The sequence below is a fragment of the Schistocerca cancellata genome, chromosome 8, assembly GCF_023864275.1.
Source record: "Schistocerca cancellata isolate TAMUIC-IGC-003103 chromosome 8, iqSchCanc2.1, whole genome shotgun sequence".
Lineage (NCBI taxonomy): Eukaryota > Metazoa > Arthropoda > Insecta > Orthoptera > Acrididae > Schistocerca > Schistocerca cancellata.
The window spans coordinates 39,307,692-39,321,498 of NC_064633.1; the positions used below are offsets into that span (position 1 = coordinate 39,307,692).

At 40.3% G+C, this 13,807-nt stretch overlaps 1 protein-coding gene across 2 annotated transcripts in view; it reads right to left on the reverse strand.

Annotated features, from left to right (window-relative positions):
- The window catches only part of LOC126094491 (phospholipid-transporting ATPase ID), a 530,930-nt gene that overhangs the window by 15,285 nt on the left and 501,838 nt on the right, over positions 1 to 13,807 (reverse strand). For both annotated transcript variants that reach the window (XM_049908899.1, XM_049908898.1), the window contains exons 20-21: positions 11,659 to 11,762; positions 11,116 to 11,247 (exon numbers count right to left, since the gene is read on the reverse strand). In XM_049908899.1, the coding sequence (XP_049764856.1) occupies positions 11,116 to 11,247; positions 11,659 to 11,762 (236 nt within the window). The remainder of the gene's footprint in view (positions 1 to 11,115; positions 11,248 to 11,658; positions 11,763 to 13,807) is intronic.

Here is a 13,807-nt window from a genome sequence, read left to right on the forward strand (position 1 = left end):
TGTTGGAGGATGAAGGTCTCCCCTCCCTTCTGCTTACAAATAGAGCTAACTTTTAATCCTCATCTAAAAAATAAAGTTATACAATTAATTTTTTGCTATTTTGTCAAAAATTGACATTCTGACACTGTGGCAGTGCACAAAATACAAGTTACTTCTAGCAAGGAAGATAACAGCAACCACTCACTGTCATTAATGCTATTTATTTACACAAATCACACAGTTACCAGTTTGACAGATTCAACTTCAGACAGCTATTCATACTTACACACATCAAAAAATGTTTTGCAACACCTCGGTTCCCAGAACTCCTGAAGATAGACATTGACTGTCGATATTGTATCACAGACACGGACCCTTTGACTGTTCAGAGATGTAATTAAACCTGCCCAAAATCTGTAAACAACCATGCATGAGCAGCACTTATTAGATGGAGGGGGTCTGACAGCTGATCAGTTCCAGTCATTCCACCAGGAAGGAGGTACAGCAATGGTTCTCAACCAGGGAAGTATCCAGGCATATCAGAGCGAACCAAAGCGATGTTGTTTGGACATGCAAGGAGATACAGAGAGACAGGTACTGTCAACGACATACTTCGCTCAGACCGCCCGAGGGTTACTACTGCAGTGGATGACCGCTACCTACGGATTATGGCTCGGAAGAACTCTGACAGCAATGCACCATGTTGAATAATGCTTTTCGTGCAGCCACAGGATGTCATGTTATGACTCAAACTGTGCGCAATAGGCTGCATGATGCGCAACTTCACTCCCGATGTCCATGGCAACGTTCATCTTTGCAACCACGACACCATGCAGCGAGGTACAGATGGGTGCAACAACAAGCCGAATGTACCACTCAGGATTGGCGTCACGTTCTCTTCACTGATGAGTGTCGCATATGCCTTCACCCAGACAATCATTGGAGACGTGTTTGGAGGCAACCCTGTCAAGCTGAACGCCTTAAAACACACTGTCCAGCGAGGGCAGCAAGGTGGAGGTTCCCTGCTGTTTTGGGGAGGCATTATGTGGGGCTGACGTACGCCACTGGTGGCCATGGAAGGCGCCGTAATGGCTGTATAATACGTGAATGTCATCCTCCGACCAATACTGCAACCATATCGGCAGCATATTGGCGAGGCATTCGTCTTCATAGATGTCAGTTCGTGCCCCCATTGTGCACATCTTGTGAATTACTTCCTTCAGGAAAATGACATTGCTTGACTAGAGTGAACCCAATCGAACATGCCTGGGATAGATTGAAAAGGGCTGTTTGTAGATGACGTGACCCACCACCAACTCTGAGGGATCTAAGCCAAATCGCCCTCTGAAGGTCTCACTGTATGGTGGTACAACAAGCAATGTGTGGTTTTCATGAGTAATAAAAAGAGTGGAAATGTTGTTTACCTTGATCTCTATTCCAATTTTCTGTACAGATTCCGGAACTCTCGGAACTGAGGTGATGCAAAACTTTTTTTTTTATGTCTATAGATTCCACTTGTTTCTGTTTACATTAATTGTACACTGTTTTTTCCTCCTTAATGGCAAAAGTTCCTTAGAATGGTGGTGCCGTCATATTTCCCACATATCATTATGTTGCACTGATAACTGATTGGGCAAAAAAAATTATAAAACATTTTTGATGCATAAATATGCAATGTGTTTTATATACTTTTTACCATTACATGAACACAGGCTGCCAACAATGCAACATAATGATGCAGGAATTTCTATGCCACCACAACCACCATCACCATAACCTCAAGGAACTTTCGCCGCAAGTGGGGGAGGGGGGGGGGGGGGGGGCAAAAACAGACAACAACAAATGTAATTTAAATGTGAACAGCTGTTTAAAAACAAACCTATCTGTTCAAAATTGGTAATGGTGCTATTTGTTTAAATAAATAATGCTATTAAGAGTGGCTGGTTGTTGATGTCTTCTCTGCAAGAATCAACTATTAACTATTTCTTTTTTTTTTTTTTTTTTTGTAGGTACACGACTGTAATTCTGGTATGCACTGAAATCCTGAGCCCACAATATACAGGAGCCCATTGATAAAATGGAGTGTAGTAGGTAAATCACTAGGTCGTAGATAAATCACTAGGTCCGGATGGAATTCCAGTTCGATTTTACAAAGAGTATTCTACAGCATTGGTTCCTTTCCTAGCTTCCATTTATCATGCAACTCTCGTACAGCACAAAATCCCAACTGGAAAAAGGCACAGTTGACTCCAAGATATAAGAAGGGTAAAAGATCTGACCTGCAAAATTACAGACCAATATCCCTAACTTTTGTTTGCTGCAGAATCCTTGAACAACTTCTCAGTTCGAATATAATAAATTTTCTTGAGGCTGAAAGCATCGCTTGTGCGAAACTCAGCTTGCCCTTTTCCTACTTGATATACTCTGAACTATGGATGAAAGGCAACAGCCTTAGCCAATATTTCTAGATTTCCAGAAAGCATTTGACATGGCACCCCACTGCAGGCTGTTAACGAACGTACAAAGAATAAGTTAACAGATGTGTGTGTGGGTCGAAGACTTCTTAAATAATAGAACCCAGTATGTTCTTCTTGACAGCGAGCATTCATTAGGGACAAGGGTATCAACAGGAGTGTCCCAGGGAAGTGTGATAGGACTGCATTTGTTCTCTATGTACTTAAATGATTTGGTGGACAGAGTGGGTAGCAATCTGCAGTTGTTTGCTGATGATGCCACAGTGTCAGTAAGGTGTCGAAGATGAGTGACTGTAGGAAGATACAAGATGCCTTAGACAAAACTTCTAGTTGGTGTGATGAATGGCAGCTAGCCCTAAATGTGTAAAAAATTTAAGTTAATGCGGATGAGTAGGAAGAACAAACTTGTGAGGTTCGGATACAGTGTTGCTATTGTCCTGCCTGACACAGTGAAGTTGTTTCAATATCTGGGAATAATGCTGCAAAGTGATACGAGACGGAACAAGCATGCGATAACTGCGGTGGGTAAGGCTAATGGTCGACTTTGGTTATTGGGATAATTTTAGGAAAGAGTGGGTAACCTGTAAAGTAAACTGCATATAGGATGCTGAATAATGCTCGAGTATTTGGAATCCCTACAAGTTCAGATTGAAGGAAGACATCAAAGCAATCCAGAGGCAGGCTGCTAGATCGGTTATCAGTAGGTTCGAACAGCACATAAGCATTACAGAGATGCTTCGGGAACTCAAATGGGAATTCCTCGAGGGAAGGCGACGTTCTTTTTGTCAAACACTATTGAGAAAATATAGAGAACCAGTACCTGGAGCGTACTGCCAAACGATTCCACAGCCACCCAACATACATTGGCATAAGGACCATGAAGATAAGATATGAGAAATTAGGGCTCACCTAGAGGCATACCGTATTTACTCGAATCTAAGCCGCACTTTTTTTCCAGTTTTCGTAATCCAAAAAACCGCCTGCGGCTTAGAATCGAGTGCAAAGCAAGCGGAAGTTATGAAAAATGTTGGTACGTGCCACCACAACTAACTTCTGCCGTCGAATATATGTAGCGCTACGCGGGCATGCTTTGTAGGCACAAAGATAAATACTGGCGCCAAAACCTCTGCGTCAGTAAATAGTTTTTTTTTTAAAAAGTGGAAGACGAGCTTTTTTTCTCCCCTGCGAGTTTCGACCACTGGATTTTCATACATTATCCAATGAAGTAAATACAAATTCCGTGTTGTTCATCTTCGAATGTAGCACAATTTCAGTGTACTACGAAAATCTGACTGGCAAGACTGTTTGGGATGTTTGTCAATATGGCCAACTCTATGTTCTGAATTTTTTCCTATCTGTGAGAAGAGATGGTTGCTAATAGGAACCTGATGAAATTTGAATCACATACAGTATTCTCTTCACCATAAGAATAATACGAATTAAACATTTTGCCATGTATTCTTTCGTGTTTGCTGCTATCTCACTTAAATCCTTCTGCCTAATAAACTACAAAACTAGAATGAGACAACAGCAAACGCGGAAGAATATACGTATCGTGTCATCTTTATATTCGTATTATTCTTATGCCTAATAGTGATACAGTCAGAAATGAAGCACGGCAAGTGACTAGATTTTTAAATCTAAGATGACTCAAATTTCTGTGCAGAATTTGATGTAATAAAGAAGCGGCCGCAAAGATTTTCAAACGGAGAAAATTTTCGCCTAACTCTCGTTCAGAACATGTTCCATCATACGCAGTCTATTATTTGATTCTTGTTGATCATTATCAAAGAAAGCAGCAGTGTAAGTAACATCTCTTGCCATTGTTTCACTAATGAGACGATTCCTCTCTCTCTCTCTTTTTTGTACGCGGCGGTAGCACGCGCAAAAGCAAGCCATGCCGCGAGAGGCCGTAAACACGCACTATCAGAATGCGACAAACAATGCATGACACAGTGCAGTAATGCATTTTCAGCTTAAGAGTGACGCAAACACCTATAAAAAAGAAAACGGCACTTATCAAATCAAAGCAAAATAAACAATCGATTCATACCAGCCGAAGCACGTGAAAAAGGAGGGGTACCCGTATAAATACGGACGGAGCGCCTGACGCATAGCAATGGCTACCTGGTAAAGCTTAACTGCTGACCTAAATTGTGTCTCATATTACAATGAACCAACTTTGTTTCGATTTGGAGGTGCGGCCTAAAACTTTTCTCTCCCCTTGAATTTCGAGTCTCAAATTTCAGGTGCGGCTTAGATTCGGGAATTTTTTTTTTTCCTTTATTTCGAGTCTCATTTTTCAGGTGCGGCTTAGATTCGAGTGCGGCTTAGATTCGAGTAAATACGGTATACAGAGTCATTTTTCCCTTGCTCTGTCTGCAAGTGGAACTGGAAAAGAAATGACTAGTTGTGGCACAGGGCACCCTCCTACCATGCACCACATGTGACTTGCAGAGTATCTATGTAGATGTAGAAGTAGATGTAGATGTAGATGCATTGTGCAGTAACACATTTTCTGCATTTGAAGGGGAACAACACAGCAGCAATCCACGCTGTGATGGTGGAAGTGTACAACAACAATGCACCATCATATATCAAGTGTCAGTTGCAAAGAATGAATAGTCAGTTTATCTCTCCCTGAAGAAATGTGAGACCTAGCACTCAAAGACCGGCATATCGCAGTCGAGGCAATAGTGGAAGAAATTAATATCAGTCGGAGATCAGTTTTCAATAAGTTTCATAATATTTTGAAACTACAATGGTTGCCACTCACTGGGTTCTGCAACTGCTCACACCCATTCAACTCATTCAACACAACTGTTGAACTGAGGTAACGTTGCAACTGCACGATGCCAATTAAGATTACTTCTTTAATCACTGTGGATGAGTGGTGTGTGGTATTACTATGAACCCGAGACAAAGGAGTAAAATAAGCAGTGGAACTGTGGATATCTGTTCTAAAAAAAAAAGTGTACCAACAGATTACGCTCATAAGGGACAAACCATCACAGAAGTGTATTGCAAAAATCTGGCAAGGTTATGGGAAGCTGTCCTGACAAACTGTCATGGCAAACTGACTGAGGGCATGTTTTTACTCCACAACAATCCCCCAGCTTATCGTGCACAGGACACTGGCAGCTTCTTTGGGTTATCAAACTCCTAAATTCTCCTGACATGATATCCAGTCACCCCTTCCTGTTTCCTCAAGTAGAAAAACCATTGTGTGTTGGGCATTTCTAGAATGACAAACAGGTGATTTTTGGGGTAAAAGGTTTCCTGAATAGCCAAAATTCAGAGTTCTACAACTGACGTCTCAGCCAAGTCATACATTGTTGGGGAAAAAATTTAACATTGTAGGCTGGAATACGTAGACAAGGATTGATACCATCAGCACATTTCATGGATGCAACTTTATAGTTCCAACATCATAATTAATGCTTTATGAATACTCCTTGTATCTATCAGCAGTACTTGTAATTTCACCTCCAGAAGGTGAACACTGGCCAGACGTCTTGTCTCCGTATAATTTCACCATTCACAAGTTATTTTTCCTTTTGAAGAAAAAAAAATGTAGACCCAGGGGAGTCTGCATTTTATTTGACACATTAGACTTGAAGGCTGGAATCAGTCACTGCACACAGGAACATAACACTACGAGAAAGACTACCGTGCTGTAAGAATGCTTGGAAGTAAATTTTAGTATCACACTAATATCATCACTGAACTCTGTTCTAGAAATGCACACTAATCTCGCTGAAGTTACAGTGAAGCTCCTATTAAATAAATTTATTCTAAGTTATTTTGTTTCATTTCATTCTTGTATATTTTCTGGTTATTTCCAGAATCAGAAGTCTTAAAAAATAGTTTGCAATACACAGTGTAAATGATAACTGTGTACAATGAATCACAGCGATGTAGGTAAAGCTGAGGGTAACAATTTTATACAGGACACTTATGGTCCATCAAGTCAGTAAAGTAGTTCAAACTGCCCTACAAAACCTACCTAATTGACGGCACAAGTGCTTCACCTGAGACTTTCATATTCTCTCACTCTTTACATACAAACTATTTGTACTAGAGAAAACATGAATAGGACCTTTTTTTTTTTTACAGGTAATTTAATTTTGTACTGGGATATGTTTCCACAAGAGTCTGCTGTTCTCGAGTTATTCAAGAAAAACATATGAAAGTTCTGCCGCACTTATACGTAATGTTTAGTACAATCAAATGAAAACAATCAATTCAGTTGCTTGTTGGAAAACTACTGACTCATTTGGTTGTAGCATTACATATTGGTTGAATTATTCATTCATCCTTTTGAGTGAAACCAGTCTGTGGGAGCAACCGAATGAAAACAGTCGATGCAATATGTTGGTGTTTTGCATACTGATGGTTCTTCATTCTCTCTTTTCAAGTGAAACCGGTCTTTAGTTTTATGTCAGTTGAAGCATGTACAGGGCTATTACAAATGATTGAAGCGATTTCATAAATTCACTGTAGCTCCATTCATTGACATGTGGTCATGACACACTACAGATACGTAGAAAAACTCAAAGTTTTGTTCGGCTGAAGCCGCACTTCAGATTTCTGCTGCCAGAGTGCTCGAGAGCGCAGTGAGACAAAATGGCGACAGGAGCCGAGAAAGCGTATGTCGTGCTCGAAATGCACTCACATCAGTCAGTCATAACAGTGCAACGACACTTCAGGACAAAGTTCAACAAAGATCCACCAACTGCTAACTCCATTTGGCGATGGTATGCGCAGTTTAAAGCTTCTGGATGCCTCTGTAAGGGGAAATCAACGGGTCGGCCTGCAGTGAGCGAAGAAACGGTTGAACGCATGCGGGCAAGTTTCACGTGTAGCCCGCGGAAGTCGACGAATAAAGCAAGCAGGGAGCTAAACGTACCACAGCCGACGGTTTGGAAAATCGTACGGAAAAGGCTAAAGCAGAAGCCTTACCGTTTACAACTGCTACAAGCCCTGACACCCGATGACAAAGTCAAACGCATTGAATTTTCAGCGCGGTTGCAACAGCTCATGGAAGAGGATGCGTTCAGTGATGAAGCAACATTTTTTCTTAATGGTGAAGTGAACAGACACAATGTGCGAATCTGGGCGGTAGAGAATCCTCACGCATTCGTGCAGAAAATTCGCAATTCACCAAAAGTTAACGTGTTTTGTGCAATCTCACGGTTTAAAGTTTACGGCCCCTTTTTCTTCTGCGAAAAAAACGTTACAGGACACGTGTATCTGGACATGCTGGAAAAATTGGCTCATGCCACAACTGGAGACCGACAGCGCCGACTTCATATTTCAACAGGATGGTGCTCCACCGCACTTCCATCATGATGTTCGGCATTTCTTAAACAGGAGATTGGAAAACCGATGGATCGGTCGTGGTGGAGATCATGATGAGCAATTCATGTCATGGCCTCCACGCTCTCCCGACTTAACCCCATGCAATTTCTTTCTGTGGGGTTATGTGAAAGATTCAGTGTTTAAACCTCCTGTATTCATTCACCCATTCATTCATTCAACTGAGACCACTGTTTAGTGGTTTAGTTGACAGAATTATCCAGCTATTATTGCGAGGAAACCAGTCTGTAGTGCTTTCATTAGATGAATTACAGCAGTTGTGTACAATACAAACTAGGGATACATATACCCCCCCAGACGTAAGCTGCAACCCCAGGTATATGTGAAGACAACTCAGTGGTTATGCCAAAAGTTAAAATAAGCAATAACTCATTTAAATGTGTATTGAAAGACTAATTCTCCTTTTCACCATTTGAAACTGATACATAAACTGTTGTGCATTAAACTGTCCCAGGTGCAATTAAAAACATCACATAACTAATAAAGCTTCACTGCGAGTACAAAGTTGAGCTAGCATACGTGAAGAGGAAAGGGTACACGCCAGATTTTTTGCAACTGTTTGGATTCCGTTTTATTGAAAAGATGCAATGATGTCCATTAGTTAAATCTACCTATCGAGCTAGCCCTTGAACATCCCGCACACTCCGTGTCAGCATCTTGCAGCTGCCAGGGCCAGGCTTACAGCTGGCATGAGGACGTGGCACAGTGGACAGTCACCACAAGTGTAAGTCCCGGCAGTGTCACACTGCATTCGCACCAGCCACCACTCCACCTCCTCGCGACAGCTGCAATCGTGACCCTGGCAGCAGCAGGAGGAGTAGGAGGAGGCTATGGTGGCAGCACCACATGCCTGCCCCAATGACCATTGACCCCCACGGAAAAGGGTAAGTGAAATCGATCAAATGCAGAGACGGAGCAAAAACATTCATACAACAACCGCAGTCGACCCAGATTTGTGAGAGTCAGCTGTCTTGCATTGAATGGCACTCCTGAAACCCAGTGAGTAAGTGAAAACATTCATATAGCTGACATGGCTGCAGAGACTAGTTTCGTTTGGTTGTTTCATTCAACTGAAAAAACAGACTGAAGAAAAAACCAATCCACTGACCAGTTGGTTGTTGAAAACAGTCAGTTGTCCCAACATTATTCATACCCAGCCCTTCCCTCCCTTCCCCACCTCCACCACTCACGATTTTTAGTATATTTTTCATGGCAACATTATTCATACCCAGCCCTTCCCTCCCTTCCCCACCTCCACCACTCACGATTTTTAGTATATTTTTCATGGAACTCCCTTCTACCACTGTACAAAAATTTGAGGTTACATGAATTATTCACATATTTGACCTCCTCTGGCCTTCACTGACTGGGCTTAATTACATCACTTCCTTAGTCATGCACTTACAAACTGTAAAATTTATGTTCATGTAAATTTTACCTCACAAATTTGTGAATGTTGAAGTGTAAAGTTAACAATTAAATTGTTTTATTTGCCTGCCTTTCTGAGTATAAATTAATGCACTTTGCATTGAATTGTCGACACAATTTGTCATTTTCAAGTGATCTGATGGAGACTGACAAAGACTTACTCCATTTAAAAATGTACAGCAAGCTGCAGCATGTTGTGAGCATGTGTCAAAATTAAGCTGACAGACAGACCACACTTTCTAGCAACAGCGCACTCACTGGTGGAACCATGGAACTTAGCTATCCTCAGAATTACCACTTACTGCTGCCATTGGTACACACTGTCATCTTTGATTAAAACAAATGGAAACAGAGAAAGCTGGATGCCTACCTATCTTGGATGTCTTGGTTAGATGAAAGAATGATTTCTCTCCGGGGCTTTCAGTTTATCGTAAGCCTATTCATACAGATTCGTATTTGCAGGCATCAAATTATCAAAATTTTTATCACCATCTTGAAAAAAGAAGTTAAGCTACATAAGTTTCCAGGTACATGGCTGCAGTACTAGAACACTACGAAATTCCTGTGACACAGTACCAGAGCATGCTGCAACATGAGCGAAAGCACAACAGCACAGCCCATTGACGAAGTGGAGTGTCATGCAGTTTTTCCCCCCTTTGTAGCGTCAGAAATGTTGGAGCTGTGTGAAGCCAACCCACATAGTGAGAGAAATTGCCAGGATTCGCCTTACATAGCTAAAACATTTCCATTGCTGTTGAAAACTAATCATCACATGATCTACTATATCAACAGGCCTGTGCTATTTCATTTTGGCTCAGTTACCAAAAAGTGAAGATACTGTAGTGTAAGGATTTCAATGTGTACCAGTAGTGCAGAAGTGTACCTGCAAACGAACAAAAAAGTAATTATATAACTTTATGCATGTCAGGTGATAATTAAAACTTTATGACTACCTCAGTTATAGTTTATGCTCTTTCTCGATTCATAGTCTACAGTCCCTAGCAGTGCTAGCTCTCATCACAATGATTAAAAGATCCTTTTTCGTTTTTTGCATCAGTATTGTTGGTACAGTATTCAAATCAAAGTTACGTAAGCTTCTACAGCTGCTGGAATGTTCTCCAAGATGACTGGCTACCAACTGATGAAGATGTGTATGCAGCAGGCATAAGCTGGCCTCATTCATTTTAGAGTGCATATTTACATCCGTATCTACACTCTGCAGACTGCTATGAAGTGCATGACAGAGGGTACTTTCCGCTGTACCACATATTAACGTTTCTTTCCACTATGTGCTTATGGAGGATGGGAAGAGTGACTGCTTATGTGTCTCTGTACATGGCGTTATTCGTCTAATATGGCCTTCACTCCACAGTGTAGGACTGAAACAGCAGTATCTTCTTAATATTTAAAAGTTGAATCATCACTACTTACCTCAAGCTGGCAGCACAGGAGAAAGGAGACTTCTATTATGCTAGGGTATGCTTCCTTATGGGGGCAAGGCAAAAAATTCTGTCTAACATAAAGATTGCTACAGTGTGACATGTTGCACATGTGGTTTAACTGCCCACTGGATAAGTCTCAGATTAAAAACCAAATGGTCAAGGATGCAAACCAAGTCAGATTGTTTTTCTCCAAATTTATTTGTACATAAGGAGACTAGGACAAAAAAATAAGTCCATTTTTCATCCAAATAACAGTCTTTCTTTGCCACACCAAGAGCTCCTCACTTTGCTCTTGCACTGTTATTACACAGTCAACGTGAATGACCACTGAATATTTTTTATTCATTTCTTAATAACTCTCATGAAAAATTATTTTTACTGGCTAAGCATAATTACTGAGAATTATACTGTACCATAGTGAGAGATCCAACGTAGCTCCCACCAATGACGTAATTGTAAAAGTATTGTAAAATGAAGTACCACACCAGGGATCCCCACACCATGATGTGGTTGAACACTGTCCAGTAAGCAGTATCTAAGGCAATCTGAAAAGGAAAGGAAGCACACAGTCACACTTTTTAAGGAACCATTAATGAGCTGAATTTAAAATCCTAGGACTACAGCCACGAAAAAAAGTAATAAAATTAATGAGCTATAGAAATCTGAATTACTGGAGGCTGCACAAGTGTCCTAGGTTGTTGGAGCTCCAATTCTGCTGTAATGATACAGTAATATGTATTCCAACAATGAAAAGTCCAGATTGGAATAACAACTACCCTATTCATGATATTGTTGTAATACATGTTATATGTCCACCACTCATCATTAAGTAATTCACATTTAAGTAGTATTCCATTATCTTCTTAAATGTAAATAGCTTTGAAAATTACCTTCACTATCCAATAAATGTGTATAAATCGATTTTGGAAGAAACTATTATATTACTCTCAACTCACCTGTGCTGTGACCACAATAACAAGGTCTGTGGCAACAACACTCCCAAGGAGCATGTGATCTGACAGTACATAACCATTTGGTGAAACACCATCTTTGTATGTACCTGAAACAAAGCAAAAAATCAAGTTCAGCACTGAAACTGACTTCTTATAAGAAAATGACACTATCTTCCACGTTTGATCAAGCATTCTTCTCATATGAACATAACTATTTTTCTTACAGGTTTGATCAATGGATTAAACTGTTAATTCGTAACAAGGAGCACACACTCAACTCACTATAATTTTAACAGAGAGAAGTAATGAACTTGAACTCATTGACTGAAGTCAAACTAAAAAAGCTATACCTGCATACCTGATTTCAATGATAAAAAGGAACAAAATCAATCTTATCTAAAATTACATGGTCTCCTAGTTTCGCTCAAGTTATCATAAATTTAAGATATTTCAGATTTAGTCAAATATTGCGAAACATTCTATTAAAACAGAAGTACATACCATGTATGAACCAGTCAGCATGGTAGCACATTTACAACTTCTCCCTAAAATTTTAAGGAACAAGTTTCACATTTCACAGAATTGTAAAATCCACACCATGTTTGTCTCATAAAGATTTAAAACAGACACACCAAACAGAGTGAGTGCTTGATGTAGCTAGATCTTGTGGACACAATCAAAGAAAACAACAGAGCAACCATGGGAGACCCCCTGTTAAGACCCGTCTGTGTTGTTGTTGTTGTTGTTGTTGTTGTTTGCTGCTGCTGCTGCTGCTGCTGCTGCTAGGTGAAAGTACCTGGCACATTAGGTGAGCAGCAACATTCAGTTCTCTGTTTCCAACTTTTTTGGTTTGCAGCTGAGCTGTAATTTTCTTTCTATTCTTTACACGATATTTCACCAACTTCCCTAGTTGTCTTATCAGGGTTTGAGCACTGGTTTCATTGTGGGCTGCTTGGACTTATACCAAATTGAACGGTATACACTGTGTGCCACTCTAGGTATGGTTTCCTACACCTTTATGGAAGGGTGGGGGAGGGAGTGGAGTCAGCAGGAATTAAAAACCAGTACAAAAGCTATGCAAAAACATGAATACGTGGAGGAGAATAGTGGAAGACAACATCATAAAAAAAAAGTCTAATAGCTACTTATCTATGAGCAGAGAGAGAGATTGCTTAAGTTGTTTGGAAAATCAATCAATCAAAGTGAGTGCAGTATCCCATTCTTAGCTTAAGCTGCCCCTGTTGATTAAACTACACGCCACTCTAGTTTTGACGATCTCCTTTATTACACTGTCCTAGAAATTCATCACCTGCATCATGATGCTAGCTGGAAAAACATTGTAAAAACAACGTTTGCAGCCCCACCAATTCCTTGTCAAAATGTGGCTCTTGACCTGACATATATTATAGTTAATTTTGGTATGGTTTCTCTCTTCACTGCAATCCAAGTATAAAAGTCACAATGGAAATAGAACAAGATGGTTTCTAGGGGACAGTGTCTACACGAGGCCCACCCATATCAACCTCTTATCTACAGGCCATGAGTCATCCCCACCCATCACAGAGAAGCTCCATACTTAGCACACTGATCCACTGAACATGTACGCTCTCTGATGAGTGCCCTGCGAAAGAACATAAGACTTCTGACAGAAGTTTTTAAAACTAATGTGTACTCAAAATATTATATTTTACATGTCCTACAATGCAAACTGACACTGCCAACAAAAGTAGATGATACCAATGAACAAACAGCCAGAATCTTATGGTACCTTTTCCAGGAAGATAATGAAAATACTTTGAAAATATGGTTCAAATTTATATATCATTTATTCAAACAAAACTAAAAATTCTACTGTGTTATGTGAAAGATAATGTAGGACTCCAAGAACTAGAAAAATACCACAAACTGTGTGAACGTGGTAAGTCGTACATTGAAAAAATTATAAGAACTTTTGAACAAAGACATTAAGCACAAAAGGGTTAGTTCCAACTTGAGCTACCAACTATATTAGTTGTCGCTAAACACTGCCTGACCTGTGTGGATAACATGAAATCTGTAAATACCAACATTGTTGTGCAGTTGACAAATTTGTGGGACCATCTAACAAAAGACGCAATTGACATTTGAGTGACCTGTAATTTAATCAACAAGA